The following is an 18,018-nucleotide window of genomic DNA, read 5'->3' on the forward strand; positions in this document are numbered from 1 at the left end:
GCCCCACAGCCGCGGGCCCGTGTGTGGATCGAGCCGCCCGCCGCCCGCGGGGGCCACGGCCCGAAGCACGGCCAGGAGGGGGAAGGCCCTGTCCCCGGGGCCGCCCTGAGCCCATCTGCAACGAGGCTGACCCCGGGGGGGAGACCGTAGCCTCTCTGGGTGCCAGGAGGCCCTGTCCCCGGGGCCGCCCTGAGCCCATCTGCAACGAGGCTGACCCCGGGGGGAGACCGTAGCCTCTCTGGGTGCCAGGAGCCCAGGGGCCGCTGCACGGACGCTGCCCAGAGAAGCCCTGGGGCGGGGTCCAGCAGGGGCCCGCCTGGGGCCAGGACCTGGGGAGCCCTCAGGAAGCCAGCCCCCCCGCTGCCCGCTCCGGCTGCAGGCCAGCCCCAAGCCAGCGCCCACTGTTTGCCAGATGAGGGGAGTCGAGGGCCTGCCCCGCCCACCCAGGTGAGGTCACTGGGGCTACAAAAGCCTCCTGCCACTCCTGTCCGTCCTCAGAGGCGGCTGCTGGGCTCCCCCTTCCCCCGCACCATGGCAGTCGGCCGGAGGGAGCTGGCTGCTCTCTGGGCCCTGGCCCTGGCCCTGGCCTGTGCCCAGCACCCAGGTGAGCTCGTTCCGCCGGCTTCTCCCGCCGGCCATGGGGCCCCAGCCCCTCTGAGGACGGGTGGCCCCGGTCCGGCTCCGGACAAGCTGGGCTGAGTGTGTCCGAGAGCAGCTCCGGCGCTCGGCCCTGCCCGGCTGCGCCTGCTGGGGTGGGGTGGGGCTTCGGGGCTGCAGGGGGCCCGGGGCCCCTGGTCCTGCTGCACCTCCCGGCAGTGGACAGCCCTCTCCCACACAGGCTCGGCCTCCTGTGTCCCTCTGCCGTGCGCAGCGCGCGGCCCCGGGCCCCTGACCCCTGACCCCACCCTCGCCCTCAGGGTCCTCCTCGCCCAGGGCTGGGCCTGGTGCCTCTCCTGCCCTGCTGGCCTGCCTCTGAGGACCCCAGAGATCAGCCTCGGGGGTCTCGGGCTGTCCTGAGGGTGCACCGGCCGTCCGTCGGCCCGGCCCCGGCCCCCTGCGCCCGAGGCCCTGATCGGTGGCCCTTAGCGCCCCATTTAGAGTCAGCCCCTCCCCACTCTGGGCCCCCAGGTCCCCAGCTGGCTCCCAGTTTTCCTGCAGGGCCCGGGGGCCTCCCGACAAGGTGCAGGGACCCCTGTGTCTTACCAGCTGACCCCTCAGAGGCTGTGGCACCGGGCGGCTGTGGCCCATTCTGTCCCTCGCCCCGAGCGAGGACACCGGTGCCTGGCCCGTGGGGGGCACTCATTGCGGATGAGTGGACGCCCCTGAGACCCCGGTCAGGGCCGGGGTCTCCCCCAGATGCTCGTGGGCCCAGCGGGGGGCCGCCCAAGCAGCGCTACGGCTCAGCGTGGCCTGCGCGGCCGGCGCGCCCAGCTCCGTGCAGAGAGGAGACCCTTCCCTGTGAAGCGAGCGCCCCGCCCGCCCGTCAGAGCTGCCGCCCCCCCGCCCCAGCTCGCGATCCCGAGGGGCCACCCCCACTGGGTGCCTGTCGGCCGGCCCCACCGGGGCCAGGACGCGCCGTCGGTCCCCTGCAGGCCGTCACCTGCCCCACCTCACGCGGCAGAGGGGGCGCCAGGCTGCACGCCCGTCCCCCGGGCCGGAGGCAGGGCTGGCAGCAGCCCCTCGGGGCTTTTCTGTGCCCACGCTGCGCGGCGGGCCCCGCGGCTCCGGGTGAGGCGGAGGCGAGGGCCGCGTCCCCAGACGACTCCCGGGGAGCACGCCTGCCCCGGTCTCAGCAGCCGCGGGGGCTGATTCTGGCCCCCGCCGGGAAACGCGGGCACACGACCGACCGCCCTGGGCCTGGGCGGCGGCTGAGAGGGCGTGAAGGTCGGAGGGAGAGCCGCCGGGCGGGCGGGGAGGCCGGCCCTGCGATGGGTCTCGGAGCCGGCCGCTCGCGGGCACAGGGACAGCCCGTCCCGCGGAAGCCGTGCCTGGCAGTGGGGGCGGCGGGGGGGGGGTGCTGTGCGTCAAAGCCCCTGTTCCACAGGCGACCCGCCCCCCGGGGTAACCATCCTCCCGCCTCTGCGGACCACGGCCGTGGTGCGAGGTGAGTCAGACCCCGCGAGGCGGGGCGGAGGGGCTTGCGTTCAGGGTCTTCTCGCTCAGGTCTGGGGGGCCCCATCGGGGTGGACATGGATCGCGTGTTCAAAAGTAGCACCTGGGTCCTGGCAGGACCCTCCCAGACGCCCACCTCGGGCGGCAGCCCGTCCGGGCGCAGGCACGGGGGGCGCCAGGCGGGGGCACCCTCAGCGTGGCCGGCGCTCTCCCTGCAGCCCTGAACCCGGCGCACAACGGGCGGGTGTGCAGCACGTGGGGCGACTTCCACTACAAGACCTTCGACGGCGACATCTTCCACTTCCCCGGCCGCTGCAACTACGTCTTCTCCGCGCACTGCGGGGCCGCCTATGAGAACTTCAACGTCCAGCTCCGCCGCGGCCGGGAGTCCAACGCCGCCGTGCTGAGCAAGGTCACCATGAAGCTCAACGGCATGGTCCTCGAGCTGACCAAGGGCTCCGTGCTGGTCAACGGCCGCCCGTGAGTCCCGGCCCCTGGAGGCCGAGGGCCTTTCCGGGTGGTGGTGGGAGGGACGTGGGGTCACCCTCGAGAGCAGGGCCGGGCGGGGTGCGTCCCGGGCCCTGCGCGCAGCCCCCTGGGCTCCTCTGCCCCGCCGATCCCTGCCCAGGGCTTCAGGGCCGTCCTTGTCACGCCCACGGGCGCCGTCCCTGGCGCGGCGACCGTGTCCGGTCCTGGACCGCGGGCACCCTCTGTGGCTCCGCCCTCGCGTGCCCCTCGCGCCTCAGCGGCCCCCGCTCCGCAGGACCCAGCTGCCCTTCAGCCAGTCCGGCGTCCTTGTCGAGCACAGCGTCAACTACCTGAAGGTGTCGGCCAGGCTGGGTCTGGTCTTCATGTGGAACGAGGACGACAGCCTCCTGGTGCGTCGGGGGCCTCAGGGGCGCCTGCAGCCGCGCAGCCTCCCTAAGGGCGGAGCCCTGGCCAGGGTGGGCGGGAGGGCCGGGCCCTGCCCCCCACGCGCCTCCCTCGGGACAGGCCTCGCTCGTGGTCTTGTGTCCGTGCACTGCGCGGGACGTCCCCGGCCCGGGTCACCTCCGAGCGGCCCCAGCCCCTCCTCGGAGGCCCGGCTTCCGCTCCGCGCCTGTCCTTTCCGTCCCGGGCGGCCCTGCTGGGGCGGGCGTGCGACAGGTGCTCTCGTTTCAGCTCGAGCTGGACGCCAAGTTCGCCAACCAGACCTGCGGGCTCTGCGGAGACTTCAACGGTGTCCCCGTCTTCGATGAGTTCTTCTCCCACAGTGAGCCCCCCGGGCCGCCCCCGCGCCCCCGCCGGACGGGTCCCTGCCAGGCGTCTCCGCCGCGGGGGCCCTGCCCCCACACGCAGTCGGGCCACACACGCACGCGCACAGGCGCATAGACGCGCACAGACGCGCACGCGGCTCTACCCACACATGCGCACAGACGCCCCCACGCTGCCGGGCGATTCCAGCGTGCGCGCGCTCGCCCACTCGGTCCTGGCGAGCTGCCGCTCTCGGGGGGTGGCTGTGGGCGGCCCCTGAGCTGGAATTAGACCCCATCGCAGCTCTTCGTCCTCGAGCTGTTGCCACCAAGCAGTGGCTTTCCGTGCGACCTGCACAATCCCCGGGTCCCCTCCGTCAGGCCCGTGATCCCCACCCACGGGGGGCTTCTGGCCCTGGGGGACCAAGCCCGCCTGAGCGTCCGTGGCCCTGGCTGGGGACGTCAGTGCAGGCCCGGCCGGGCCCTGAAGGCCGGCAGGAGCTCACAGTCACCCTCCCGTCCCCCGGGCCGTGTGCCAGCCTCAGCCCCGCGATGGCAGCCCCTTGCGTCACCTCAGACCCCTAGACATCCTGCGGAGCTGCGGCGTGACCTGGCAGTGCCGGGGGGTGGGCGTAGCGGGGGTGGCGAGGGTACACCCACCGTGGCCGCGGGGCCCACACTGTGCTCCCTGCAGACGCCAAGCTGACCCCCATCGAGTTTGGGAACCTGCAGAAGATGGATGGCCCCACGGAGCAGTGCCAGGACCCGGTGCCTGCGCCCCCCGCCAACTGCTCCGCCGGCTTGGTGAGCCCCAGCGTGGCTGGGCGTGGCGGGGGGGGGCGCGGGCGGCGAGGCGAGCCCAGCGGCCTTCAGAGCCTGGACTCAGCACCCCCTGCCCTGCCCCCAGGCCGTCTGCGAGGAGCTGCTGCGCAGCGAGCGGTTCCTGGGCTGCCGCCCCCTGGTGGACGCCGGTGGCTACGTGCAGGCCTGCCAGCAGGACCTCTGCCGCTGCCGCGACGCCGCCGACCTGGCCAGCTGCGCCTGCCGCACGCTCGCCGAGTACTCCCGCCAGTGCGCGCACGCCGGGGGGCTGCCCCTGGACTGGCGGGGCCCCGGCCTCTGCCGTGAGTGTCCCCGCCGCCCCCGCCCCGCCCCGCCGCCCTGCGTGGGCCCCCGGGCTGGGGCAGGAGGTGACGGGGCCCTGCCTCCTCCCTGCAGCCCGGACCTGCCCCCTGAACATGCAGTACCGAGAGTGCGGCTCGCCCTGCGCGGACACCTGCTCCAACCTGGAGCACTCGCAGGCCTGCGAGGACCACTGCGTGGCCGGCTGCTTCTGCCCCGAGGGTGAGACGGAGCCCCGCCCCACCGCCCACCGCCCACCGCCGGCCGCCCGCCCCCGCCCGGCCCACCGCGTCTCTGGGCCCCGGGGTCTGAGGAGTGCCTGCGGGGCAGGACCCCCGGGGCAGAGGGCCCGATGCCCCCACGTGTGCGCCCAGGGCGCCCGGCCCGCCCGGCACCTGCCACACAGACCTCCCGCCTCCGCAGGGACGGTGCTCGACGACATCGGCCAGGCCGGCTGCGTCCCCGTGTCTCAGTGTCCCTGTGTGCACAACGGAGCCACCTACGCGCCGGGGGCAGTCCACTCCACGGACTGCAGCACCTGGTAGGACCCCGGGCCTTGCCCTCCCGTCCCCCGAGTGTGCCCTGGGGAGGGCCGCCCCCTCCCACGCGGGGCGCGGGCAGGCCTGGGGGCAGCGCTGCAGCGCCGGCACCGGCGTCTCTCCCTGCTCTCAGCACCTGCTCTGGAGGCCGGTGGAGCTGCCGGGAGACCCCCTGCCCGGGCACCTGCTCCGTGCTGGGAGGCGCCCACTTCTCCACGTTCGACGAGCGGTCGTACACCGTGCACGGGGACTGCAGCTACGTGCTGGCCAAGGTGCGGCTTTCGGGGCGGCTGTGGCCCCCGTCCCCCGCCCTGCCCGGCCCCTGCCTGCGCTGCGAGCCGCTGCAGCCGCCCCGGCCCCTGAGCCTCGTCCTCCACAGGGTGTCCAGGGGGGCGGGGAGGGGGGCGGGGCGGCGGGGGCTGGGCGGGGCCTGAGGACCCCTGTCTGCAGCCCTGCGAGGGCGGCGCCTTCACCGTGCTGGCCGAGCTGCGCCGCTGCGGGCTGACCGACAGCGAGACCTGCCTGAGGAGCCTGACGCTGAGCCTGGGCGGGCGGACGGTGAGTGCGGCCCGGGGGCGGGGTGGGGGGGCGCGGCCCAAGCCCGCGGCCCTGCCGTGGGCAGCAGGCGCCAGGCGTGGCCCCGGGGCCTCCACACGTGCTCCTGCCCCCGTGAAGCGGTGGTAGCGTCTCGGTGTCCTGGAATCACTTCGGTGTTCACGCGATTAAGACAATTCACGGCCTCGGTCCTCGTAGGAGAACTTGAGATGAGTAGGGGGCCCCGGGGCATGCGGGTCCTCGGCTCCTCCTCACAGGGGGCGGGGGGGTCCCCGGCACATTTCACAGCCTCGGGGGAGGCTGGGGGCCACCGGCAGCTGCGAGTGCCCCTGCCGCCCCCAGGTCGTCGGCATCCAGGCCAGCGGCGAGGTGTTCGTGAACCAGGTCTACACGCAGCTGCCCGTCTCGGCAGGTGAGAGCGCGGGCCACGTGCCCCAGGCGCCCCGCCCAGGACGTCACTGAGACCCTCGTCCCCTTGTCCGCAGGCAACGTCACGCTCTTCAGACCCTCGACCTTCTTCATCATCGTCCAGACCACCCTGGGCCTGCAGGTGGAGGTGCAGCTGGTGCCCACCATGCAGGTGTTCCTGCGGCTGGCGCCCGAGCTCCGGGGGCTGACCTGCGGTAAGAGGCGCCCCCCCCGGGGCCTGGTCCACCCTGGGCGGCCAGGCCTCACGGGGCTCACGGGCCCTCCCCGTCCCCACGCCCCCAGGTCTCTGCGGGAACTTCAACCAGAACCAGGCCGACGACTTCCGGACCCTCAGCGGCGTGGTGGAGGGCACGGCCGCCGCCTTCGCCAACACCTGGAAGACCCAGGCCGCCTGCCCCAACGTCAGGAACAGCTTCGAGGACCCCTGCTCCCTCAGCGTGGAGAACGGTATGTGGGCTCCGGCCGCCCGCCGGGTCCCGAGGTGGGGACGTCGGTGGGGGGTAAACCGGCAACTCGCCGGCAGGTGTCTCCGGTTTGGCCATGGTGAGTTCCGGAAGAAACAGGGTCCTGGGGGCGCCCGGCAGGAGCCTGGGGGCCTGCTCACCTGGCAGGTGGGGACCTCGGGGTGGAAGGAAGGTGCCCTGGCCGCCCCCGACCGCCCCCCTCTGTCCACAGAGAAGTACGCGCAGCTCTGGTGCTCCCGGCTGACGGACCCACAGGGCGCCTTCGCCCGGTGCCACGCGGTCCTGAGCCCTGGCTCCTACTACTCGGTAACGCTGCCCGCGGCTTCTGCCATTGGCCGCTGGCTGCCCGCGGGGGGTCCGGGAGGGCCCCGTGTGGTCCCCAGGGCTGTGGCTGCAGGTCTGGGGCCGGCCCATGCCCCTTCCTGAGTCAGCCGCTCGCCACGTGCACCTGGTCCCTCTCGAGCCTCCGGCTGAAACGCGGCCGCGGCCGAGGCGCTTTGGGGTCGGAGGCCGGCGGGAGGGGCAGGGCTGCCGGTCCGGGGCCGGGGCCCTCTGCACGGGGCTCCCTGCAGGTTCGGCGCAGGGAGGGTCTGGACAGGTCGGGACGGTGGGACGGTGGTGTGGTCCCTGACGCCCGACGCCCCGCCCCCAGAACTGCCTGTTCGACACGTGCAACTGCGAGAAGAGCGAGGACTGCCTGTGCGCAGCCCTGTCCTCCTACGTCCGCGCCTGCGCCGCCCGGGGCGTGCTGCTCAGTGGCTGGAGGGCCGGCGTCTGCAGTGAGTGCGCGGGCCAGCGGACCCGGTGGCCGGAGCACACGCTCCGGGGGCCCGTCCTCTGCACAGGGCACCGAGGCCTGGGAGCCCCGGGCGCCGCCCCGGAGGGCAGGCCTGGCAGAGATGGGGAGCGGGGGGAGGGCCGGGGACGGCCACGCCGTCCTGAGTGCCACCCCCTTCCTGATGTCGCCCCCAGCAAAGCCGACGGAAACCTGCCCCAAGTCGATGACCTACCACGAGCACATCAGCACCTGCCAGCCCACCTGCCGGGCCCTGAGCAGCGAGGACCCCACCTGCGGCATCAGCTTTGTGCCCGTGGACGGCTGTGCCTGCCCCAACGGCACTTTCCTGGACGACACAGGCACGTGTGTGCCCGCCGCCAGCTGCCCCTGCTACCGCGGCGCCTCCGTGATCCCCAACGGCGAGTCTGTGCACGAGCAGGGGGCTGTCTGGTAGGGGCCCCCGCAGAGGGCGGGGCCGGGGCGGGGGCGGGGCTGGGCTGGGCGGGGGCGGGGCAGACCCCTGACCGCCTCTCCTCGCAGCACCTGCACTAAGGGCACGCTGACCTGCATCGGAGGCCTTGACCCTGACCCAGGTGAGCAGGACGCAGGAAGGGAGGGCGGGCGGGGCCTCAGCCCCCTCCCCGGGAAGCTTCAGGGGAAACGCCCCCAGGCCTGCGGGGCAGCAGGCGGGCGTTGGGGGCACCTCGGCATCTCTGCCTGGCAGCCTCTGCTCGCTGGGCTCAGTGAGGGGGCGGCGGGGGGAGGTGGGCACATGGCACATGCACACTGCACACTCACGCTCCACACACAGGCTGAACACGCACACACTGCACATGCCCCCATGTGCACAAAACACGCATGCTGCACACGCCCCACCACACGTACACACGCACACAGGCACCCACCGCAGGCAGGGGCGCAGGGAGACACGCGTGCAGGGGGCGGCAGCGTGTCCCTCGGGTGGGCTGGGCCTGGCGGGGGCAGGTCCCTGAACGGTGCTCCCCCCCCCGCAGTCTGCACCCCGCCCATGGTCTACTTCGACTGCCGCAACGCCTCGGAGGGGGCCACCGGGGCGGGCTGCCAGAAGAGCTGCCACACCCTGGACATGGACTGTGTGAGTGACCCACGACCCCTGTGCCCTCGGCGACAACGGCTCCAGCCCCACGCGCCCCTCCCGGGTCCTGTGGAGGCGTCCACCAGGCCGGTGGCAGGAGGTCCCTTGCCTGAGAGCTGGGTGGGCCTGCTGTCCCTGCGGCTCCCGGAGGCCACCCAGCCGGGCACAGGCCCCGCCCCGGCCTCAGGGGCCCTCCACCCCCGGGCGTGTGCTCTCTGCCTTGCCCTGTCCCCTGAGGTGCCTGTCCCGCCCACAGTACAGCCCCCAGTGCGTGCCCGGCTGCGTGTGTCCCGCCGGGCTGGTGGCCGATGGCGAAGGCGGCTGCATCGCTGCGGCCGACTGCCCCTGCGTGCACAACGAGGCCAGCTACCCGGCCGGCCAGACCATCCGGGTGGGCTGCAACACCTGGTACGTGGCGGCTTGGGGCCCCGTCCCGGGGGCTCCCGCGCCCCAGCCGGCAAGGCCTCGGGCCTGCGCCCCTGAGAGGCCCCCGGCTTCGGCCTGACCTGCGCCCCCTCCCCCAGCACCTGTGAGAGCAGGATGTGGCGCTGCACCCACGAGCCCTGCCTGGCCACCTGCGCCGTGTACGGAGACGGCCACTACCTCACCTTCGACGGGCGGCGCTACAGCTTCCACGGGAACTGCGAGTACACGCTGGTCCAGGTACGGTCCCCGCGGTCCCCGCGGTCCCCCCGCAGGGGTCCGCCCCGCCGCCGCCTCAGCCCCCTCCGGGAGGGTGAGCGGCACGCCTCATCGCCACAGGACCGCTGCGGCGGGAACGGCAGCGCCCGGGACGCCTTCCGCGTCGTCACCGAGAACGTCCCCTGCGGCACCACAGGCACCACCTGCTCCAAGGCCATCAAGCTCTTCCTGGGGGTGAGTGGGGGGCGGAGCAGCCCCGGCCGCTCCAGGACCCCGAGGGAGGCCGCGCTCCCACGCCTGAGCCGGGAGGCACCGTGGGGCGGGCGGGCCCTCCCGGGCGGTAGCCTGGGGTCCTCCGGGGCTCTGAGGACCCCTCCCTGCACAGAGCTACGAGCTGAAGCTGAGCGATGGGAAAGTGGAGGTGATCGAGAAGGGAGTGGGCCGGGAGGCGCCCTACGCCATCCGCCAGGTGGGCATCTACCTGGTGGTGGACACCGAGGCCGGCCTGGTGCTGCTGTGGGACAAGAAGACCAGCATCTTCCTCAGGCTCAGCCCCGAGTTCAAGGTGAGGCTCCGCCCGCCCACCCTGCCCTCACCCCAGACCAAGGGGCAAGCAGCGGGCGCGGGGCTGGGGAGAGAGACGGAGAGGGACCGAGAGAGATGGGGCGGGGGGGGGGGCGGCCCGGCCCGCCTGCAGAGCGGTGGGCAGCAGGAGGCGCTGTGCTGTGGAGGCCGGGGTCCTGGGGCGGCCGGCACCGCCGTCCTGGACGCCAGCGTCCAGTGCAGCTGTCACGGGCTGGCTGCCCTGGAGGCTCCTGGGGGGGCTCCTTGCCGCCTCTTCCAGCTTCGGGGGCCACCAGCGCTCCCGGGCTCCTGGCCGCGAGCCCCCAGCCTGTGCCCTCGTGGCCACTGAACTTGGCACAGTGTGCGTCTCTCGGCTCACATCCTCGTCTGGGAAGGACCCCGGCCACCAGGCCCGCCCACCCGATCTGGGGCACCCTCTGCTTAGCCCCGGCTTAGCCTCTGCAGAGACCCCACTTCCGCCTGAGGCCACCGTCATGGGTCTTGGGGTCAGCACCCCGATAGCACCTGAAAGGCCCCCACGGAGCCTCTCGGAGGGGGCCAGGCCCCTCTCCCGCCTGCACCCCGTCCTCCAGGAGGGGCCTGGGTGCAGCACCATGGGCCTCTGCTCAGGGCAGAGCTGGGTGCCTGTTGGCTGCTGGCCGCAGCCCCCTCCCGGGGGGCAGGTGGGGTCTGGGGGTGGCGGGTGGGCAAGAGGACCCTGGCTCCAGCTGCGCTTGCCCTGAGCCGCCCCCCGCCCGCCCGCCTCTGCGTCCGCAGGGGAAGGTCTGCGGGCTGTGCGGGAACTTCGATGACAACGCCGCCAACGACTTCACCACGCGCAGCCAGTCCGTGGTGGGCGACGCCCTGGAGTTTGGCAACAGCTGGAAATTCTCCCCGTCCTGCCCGGACGCCCCGGCCCCCAGGGACCCCTGCACCGCCAACCCCTACCGCAAGTCCTGGGCGCAGAAGCAGTGCAGCCTCCTCAACAGCGCCACCTTCGCGGCCTGCCACGCCCACGTACGTGGGGCAGCCCCCAGGCACCTGGGGAGGGAGGGCCGGCCTGGGGCCAGAGTAGCCTTGCTGGGGTGAGGCCGACCTTTAGGACCGGCCACGCGGGACCATGAGTTGGCTCTTCCTAAGCCCCGCGATGCAGGCTCGATGCCCCACGAGCCCATGAGCGGGGGGTCCCCAGCGCCTGAGGCCAGTCCCCCCGCAGGTCGACCCCACCAAGTACTACGAGGCCTGCGTGAGCGACGCGTGTGCCTGCGACGCGGGCGGGGACTGCGAGTGCTTCTGCACGGCCGTGGCCGCCTACGCCCAGGCCTGCCGCGAGGCGGGCGTGTGCGTGGCCTGGCGTACCCCGGACGTCTGCCGTGAGTGCACTCGCTGACCCATGGGGGCGGGGGTCTCTAAAAGGAAAACAAAGGGGCGCATTGCTGACGGAGAGATGGCAGGTGCGATAGAACTTTCTGGAACTGAGGGGTCCGCAGAGCCCCCACCCCCACCCCTGTCCAGCACAGATGGTTTGGCCAGAGGGCGGCCTAGCTGGGGAGCTGCTGCGGCCAGACCCTGAGCCACAGGGTTGGGGCTCCACGCCCTCCGAGACCACGTGCAGGGTCATGGGAGGGACAGGCTTTGGAGCAGCCCCAAGACTCAGGGGGAAGAGTGGGGCACACGGGGGCCCGGGCTGCCCTGCAGGGCGCCATCCCTGGGGCGGCTGGAGGAGGGCTCCTGGCCGGGGCCGCGCTGACCGCGTCCCCGCCCCGACCGCGTCCCCGCGCAGCGCTCTTCTGCGACTACTACAACCCCAAGGGCCAGTGCGCGTGGCACTACCAGCCCTGCGGGGCGCCCTGCCTGCGGACCTGCCGGAACCCCAGCGGGCGCTGCCTGCACGACACCGGAGGCCTGGAAGGTGGGCTGCCCTGGGGACCCTGCGGCCCTTGGCGGGCTGGCCTCTTCCTGACTCCTCGAGGCGCCTGCGTGGGTGCATCCCAGCCCCCCCCCAATCCCGATGCGATGGGCGGGCCCCGGGCTGGGGACGGCGGGAGGCCGTGGGGCTGAGGCGGCCGGCAGTCTGTCCGGCTGGAACTCAGCCCCTCCGGCCTGCAGGCTGCTACCCCAGGTGCCCCACGGAGGCCCCCATCTTCGACGAGGACAACATGCAGTGTGTGGCCGCGTGCCCGTCCCCGCCCCCGCCGCCACCCTGCCATGTGCAGGGCAAGTCGTACCGGCCAGGCGCAGTGGTGCCTTCGGACCAGAACTGCTACTCCTGGTGAGCGGGGAGCTCAGGGGCATCCGCCGGGCCACCGCCCTGGGGACAAGGCTTCCACTGCCCCTCCCGGAGGGGCCAGGAGGGGTCCCTGGGGCCTGGATTTCCCAAGGGGCCTCCCCGTTGCGGGGGCCTGCAAGGGGCCGGTGGGGCCGGGGCTGAGCGTGAGCCACCCGGGGCCCCAGACAGCTGCCCCGGTGAGGACGCTGTCACCCCGAGGGGCTCACGGTCATGGGTTGGGAGGGTATGACCTCAGGCTCCCCGGGGCACCCCTGTGGGGCACTCCTGCCTGCCCCCCCCCAGCCCGGCTCAGCCAGGACGCCCTGAGCCCCAGACTCACCCCCCTCCTTCTTCCGGCAGCGTCTGCACCGAGGACGGCGTGCGGTGCACCTACGACGCCGCGGGTGAGCAGCGGAGGCCCCCGTCGGGTCTGGGGTCCCGGGGTTCCCCCCCCGCGCCCCCAGCCCCTGACCTGCCCGGCTGCGCTGTTCCCCACAGCCTGCGTCTGCACCTACGGTGGGCGGCACTTCCGTCCGGGGGACACCATCTACCACACGACAGATGGCACAGGGGGCTGCATCTCCGCCCGCTGCGGGGCGGACGGCACCATCGAGAGGGGGGTCCATGCCTGCGGCCCCAGCACCCCCGCGCCCCCCACCACCTTCTCCTTCTCCACCCCACCGATCGGTGAGCAGGCGCGCTGGCTGCCACGCGGGGCCGTCCCTCAGGAGCGATTAGAGCCTAGAAGAGTCAGCCGCCCTGGGTCTCCCTGGTGCTCCGGCGCCCAGGGCAGCGGCTGTCAGCCAAGGCGCCCCAGGGCGGCCTGGGGGGACACGTGGGGCCCCGCCCGACTCGCCTGCGCCGCTCTCCACTCGCTGCAGCCCTTGCCCGATGCTGGGGGCATCTTAGGAACTTTCCAGAGGTTCCCCCGAGGGGAAAGAGTCCCCAGAACTCTGGCTCCTGGGCCGCAGGCCCAGGTGCCACTCCGGGCGGGGAACCCCTTCTAAGGGGCCGGTTGGCCTATTTATTCAAGGCTGGCACGGCCTGGCAGCCCGGGCCTGGGTGCCTGGCAGAGGCGGACTGACGTGGTGAAACCCAGCGGCGGCTGGCAGATGGGCGGGGGGCAAGGACGGGGTCAATGTGGGGGGCCCAAGGACCCCAAGTGGGTGTGGGCCCCTGACCCCCGGCCCTTCTGCCTCCTCTTCTGCCCTCAGTTGCGAGCTCCACAGGTCGTCCCGGCCCACACCACGGCCCTGTCACAAGCCCGGTGGTCACGGGCTCCCCCCCGCCCCCCGCGGTGGGCACATCCCCTGGGCCAAGGCCTCCGACGGCCTCCAGCGCCCCCGCCGGCTGTGGGGAGGACTGCCAGTGGTCAGCGTGGCTGGACGTCAGCCGTCCAGGACGGGGCATCGACAGCGGCGACTTCGACACGCTAGACAACCTCCGCGCCCACGGGTACCACGTCTGCCCAGCGCCGAGGGCGGCGGAGTGCCGCGCGGAGCGCACCCCCGACGTGCCGCTGCCAGACCTGGGGCAGCGCGTGCAGTGCAGCCCCGCGGTGGGGCTGACCTGTTACAACCGGGACCAGGTTTCGGGGCTCTGCGACAACTACCAGATCAGGGTCCTGTGCTGCCGCCCCCGGGCCTGCCCCACCTCCGGGGGCCCGACCCGGACGCCTCCTCGCACGGCCTGCAGCACGACCTCCCCGGGGCCCAGCCCGGCCTCCTGCCTGCAGGAGCACTGCCGCTGGACGGGCTGGATCGACGGCAGCTACCCCGAGCCTGGCATCGACAGTGGAGATTTCGACACTTTTCAGAATTTGAGATCCAAGGGGTACAAGTTCTGTGAGAGGCCCAGCAAGGTGGAATGCCGGGCCGCGAGCTTCCCGAACACGCCGCTGGCGGAGCTGGGGCAGCGCGTGGTCTGCAACAGCAGCGTGGGTCTGGTGTGCCGCAACCGGGACCAGCTGCCCCCGATCTGCTACAACTACGAGATCCGGATCGGGTGCTGCGAGTGGGTGGACATGTGCAGGGACAGGACCGTGCCCTCCGCGGCACCCGAGGCCACCCGCTCCACTGCACGCGAAGCCAGCACCCAAGCGCAGGCCACGCGGACCACGGGAATCCCCTTGACCTCCACACCGCAGGGGAGTTCCAGCTCGGAGCCTGTGTCCCCAGCAACCAAATACACAGTCCGTACACACGCCACGTCGCCCGGGACCAGCTCAACCACCAGCACCACCTCCCTGCCAACCACCAGCACCACGTCTGCACCAACCACAAGCACAACCTCCGCGCCAACCACCAGCACAACCTCCCTGCCAACAACCAGCACCACGTCGGCGCCAACAACCAGCACAACCTCCACGCCAACGACCAGCACAACCTCCCCAACAACGACCAGCACAACTTCACTGCCAACAACCAGCACCACGTCCGCGCCAACAACCACCCAACCAACACTTCACTGCCAACAACCACACACGTCCCCCAACAACCAGCACAACCTCCCCACACTCACTGCCAACAACACACCCCCACCAGCACAACCTCCCCAACAACCACCAGCACGACCTCTGTCCCTGCACCGGCCACCACCCACACCCCTCCGGGCACCAGCTCCTGCCAGCCACGGTGCACCTGGACCAAGTGGTTCGACGTGGACTTCCCGTCCCCCGGGCCCCACGGCGGAGACCTGGAGACCTACAGCAACATCGTCAGAAGCGGAGAGAAAGTTTGCCACCGGCCCGAGTACGTCGCTAGGCTCGAGTGCCGCGCCGAGAACCACCCCGAGGTCAGCATCGACCAGCTGGGCCAGGTGGTGCAGTGCCGCCCGGACGTGGGGCTGGTGTGCCACAACCGCGACCAGGAGGGCCGGTTCCCGATGTGCCTCAACTACGAGGTGCGCGTGCTCTGCTGCGAGCCCCGCGAGGGCTGCCCCACCTACCCACCAGTCACAGTCCCAAGCACCGCAAGTGTGAGCGCCACCAGCCCTACGGAGACAACTCCGCACTTGGGCACCACCAGCACAACCTCCGCGCCAACGACCAGCACAACCTCCGCTCCAACGACCAGCACAACCTCCCTGCCAACGACCAGCACAACCTCCCCGCCAAAAACCAGCACAACCTCACCGCCAACAACCAGCACCACGTCCGCGCCAACAACCAGCACAACCTCCCCAACAACAACCAGCACAACTTCACTGCCAACAACCAGCACCACGTCCGCGCCAACAACCAGCACAACCTCCCCAACAACAACCAGCACAACTTCACTGCCAACAACCAGCATCACGTCCTCGCCAACGACCAGCACAACCTCCCCAACAACAACCAGCACAACTTCACTGCCAACAACCAGCATCACGTCCGCGCCAACAACCAGCACAACCTCCCCAACAACCACCAGCACGACCTCCCCGCCAACCACCAGCACGACCTCTGTCCCTGCACCGGCCACCACCCACACCCCTCCGGGCACCAGCTCCTGCCAGCCACGGTGCACCTGGACCAAGTGGTTCGACGTGGACTTCCCGTCCCCCGGGCCCCACGGCGGAGACCTGGAGACCTACAGCAACATCGTCAGAAGCGGAGAGAAAGTTTGCCACCGGCCCGAGTACGTCGCTAGGCTCGAGTGCCGCGCCGAGAACCACCCCGAGGTCAGCATCGACCAGCTGGGCCAGGTGGTGCAGTGCCGCCCGGACGTGGGGCTGGTGTGCCACAACCGCGACCAGGAGGGCCGGTTCCCGATGTGCCTCAACTACGAGGTGCGCGTGCTCTGCTGCGAGCCCCGCGAGGGCTGCCCCACCTACCCACCAGTCACAGTCCCAAGCACCGCAAGTGTGAGCGCCACCAGCCCTACGGAGACAACTCCGCACTTGGGCACCACCAGCACAACCTCCGCGCCAACGACCAGCACAACCTCCGCGCCAACCACCAGCACAACCTCCCCAACAACAACCAGCACAACCTCCCCGCCAACAACCAGCACAACCTCCCCAACAACCAGCACAACCTCCCCGCCAACAACCAGCACAACCTCCGCGCCAACCACCAGCACAACCTCCCCAACAACCAGCATAACCTCCCCAACAACAACCAGCACAACCTCTGCGCCAACGACCAGCACAACCTCCCCAACAACGACCAGCACAACCTCCCCGCCAACAACCAGCACAACCTCCTCGCCAACAACCAGCACGACCTCTGTCCCTGCACCGGCCACCACCCACACCCCTCCGGGCACCAGCTCCTGCCAGCCACGGTGCACCTGGACCAAGTGGTTCGACGTGGACTTCCCGTCCCCCGGGCCCCACGGCGGAGACCTGGAGACCTACAGCAACATCGTCAGAAGCGGAGAGAAAGTTTGCCACCGGCCCGAGTACGTCGCTAGGCTCGAGTGCCGCGCCGAGAACCACCCCGAGGTCAGCATCGACCAGCTGGGCCAGGTGGTGCAGTGCCGCCCGGACGTGGGGCTGGTGTGCCACAACCGCGACCAGGAGGGCCGGTTCCCGATGTGCCTCAACTACGAGGTGCGCGTGCTCTGCTGCGAGCCCCGCGAGGGCTGCCCCCTGACCTCTGTGACCCCCTACATGACTTCACCTGCCGAGTCCCTGCCCGCCACGAAGCCCACCTCCCCGGTCTCTGCTGTGCCCTCCCGCAGCCCGCCCGCGCCGTCCGCCCCGACGTGCTACTGCAGCGTGTCTGGCACGCTCTACCCTGCAGGTGGGTGGCGTCGGGGCGTCTGTGGTCTGCGCGACCCATTGCAGGTGCCCCTTCCGCCCGGGGCCACGGGGCACGGGGGCGGGCGCCCGCTCTCCGACTGCAGCGGCGCGAGGGTCCCCTGCGCGGGCGTCTGGAGGGGAGGCCCCGGGCGGCTGACGCCGTGTCTTGTCGTGCAGGGTCCATGATATACCAGGAGGCTGACCTTGCGGGCCACTGCTACTACGCCGTGTGCAGCCTGGACTGCCACGTGGTGCGGCTCACGGACCGCGCCTGCCCCACCCGCGCGCCGACCCCCACGCCCGTCACCGCCCCGCCTGGGTCCTCCCTGTCGGCCCCCGTGCCCGTCACCACCCCGGGGTGCCCCAGCGCAGTCCCCCCGAGAACGGTAACATCCCCTTCCTGCCTTTCTCGGGGCGGCGGGGCCGTCGGCGCCCCCAGCCTCCTTGCCGTCAGCCGCGGTTCACAGGCCGCGACTGGGCTTCGCAGGCTGAGCGTCGGGGTGCGGCCGCGTAGCTGGGAGAGTGGGGCCCGAGCTGAGACCCTCCTGCCTCTGGGGGACGGGGGACCGGAGCATGTGACCGTTGCTCTGGACGCGGCCGGACAGCCAGAGAGGGCGTGTGGGGCCGGAGCGCACCGGCCCGGGCCCGGCAGGGTGTCCCGGGGCGGCTACCGGGGCGGCGCCTGCAGCGGCCTTTGCTTCCGCAGACGGGGGAGACCTGGGCCATGCCCAACTGCTCGCAGGCCACCTGCGAGGGCAACAACGTCGTCACCCTGCGGCCGCGGCCCTGCCCGCCGCTGCGGAAGCCCACCTGCGCCAACGGCTACCCCGCACTGAAGGTGGACAACGAGGATGGCTGCTGCCAGCACTACCAGTGCCAGTGTGAGCGGGGGCCCAGGGGGCGGGGCTCGCGGGGACCCCGGACGGCCCGCCTGACCGCAGGCCGTGCCAGTGTGCCTTGGGGGCACCCGGTGCCGCACCCTCGGGCCCGGGGCCGTGCCCACCGGGCGCAGCCCGAGGGCTCCGGCCCCACTCAGGCCGCCTCCTGCGCCTCCCGGGCCGTCTGTGCCTGGCTGTGACCCGGCGGGGGGATGGGGCGGGGGCAGGGCGGGGTGGCCTACGTGAGCCGCCCTCACGCCCGCAGGTGTGTGCAGCGGCTGGGGCGACCCACACTACATCACCTTCGACGGCACCTACTACACCTTCCTGGACAACTGCACGTATGTGCTGGTGCAGCAGGTCGTGCCGGTGTACGGCCACTTCCGCGTGCTCATCGACAACTACTTCTGCGGCGCCCAGGACGGGCTGTCCTGCCCGCAGTCCATCACTGTCGAGTACCGGCAGGCCCGTGTCGTGCTGACCCGCAGGCCCGTCCGCGGGGTGATGACCAACGAGGTGGGTGCCCCGCCAGGCGGCGCGGGCGGCGCGGGCGGGTGGGCGGGCCTGCGGGCAGCCGCTGATGCCCTGCCCCTCT

The 18,018-nt window shown here is 72.2% G+C and overlaps 1 protein-coding gene across 1 annotated transcript in view; it reads left to right on the forward strand.

The window, feature by feature from the left end:
- The first annotated feature begins 531 nt into the window (after positions 1–531).
- The window catches only part of MUC5AC (mucin 5AC, oligomeric mucus/gel-forming), a 37,646-nt gene continuing 20,159 nt past the window's right edge, over positions 532–18,018 (forward strand). Inside the window, 34 exon segments of the mRNA XM_054570667.1 lie at positions 532–673; positions 2,045–2,104; positions 2,331–2,592; positions 2,876–2,990; positions 3,274–3,364; positions 4,039–4,148; positions 4,252–4,468; positions 4,563–4,688; positions 4,890–5,007; positions 5,139–5,277; positions 5,456–5,563; positions 5,903–5,972; positions 6,046–6,183; positions 6,272–6,436; positions 6,665–6,759; positions 7,106–7,232; positions 7,426–7,681; positions 7,772–7,824; positions 8,245–8,345; positions 8,602–8,753; positions 8,870–9,008; positions 9,108–9,221; positions 9,373–9,552; positions 10,329–10,568; positions 10,768–10,924; positions 11,335–11,463; positions 11,661–11,823; positions 12,181–12,224; positions 12,319–12,507; positions 13,035–14,270; positions 14,273–16,546; positions 16,723–16,931; positions 17,252–17,426; positions 17,689–17,939. Coding sequence (XP_054426642.1) covers positions 532–673; positions 2,045–2,104; positions 2,331–2,592; positions 2,876–2,990; positions 3,274–3,364; positions 4,039–4,148; positions 4,252–4,468; positions 4,563–4,688; positions 4,890–5,007; positions 5,139–5,277; positions 5,456–5,563; positions 5,903–5,972; positions 6,046–6,183; positions 6,272–6,436; positions 6,665–6,759; positions 7,106–7,232; positions 7,426–7,681; positions 7,772–7,824; positions 8,245–8,345; positions 8,602–8,753; positions 8,870–9,008; positions 9,108–9,221; positions 9,373–9,552; positions 10,329–10,568; positions 10,768–10,924; positions 11,335–11,463; positions 11,661–11,823; positions 12,181–12,224; positions 12,319–12,507; positions 13,035–14,270; positions 14,273–16,546; positions 16,723–16,931; positions 17,252–17,426; positions 17,689–17,939 — 8,145 coding nt within the window.

Source organism: Pteronotus mesoamericanus, unplaced genomic scaffold (assembly GCF_021234165.1).
Source record: "Pteronotus mesoamericanus isolate MK-2021 breed Mesoamerican mustached bat unplaced genomic scaffold, CSHL_Meso_final contig_214, whole genome shotgun sequence".
Classification (NCBI taxonomy): Eukaryota; Metazoa; Chordata; class Mammalia; order Chiroptera; family Mormoopidae; genus Pteronotus; species Pteronotus mesoamericanus.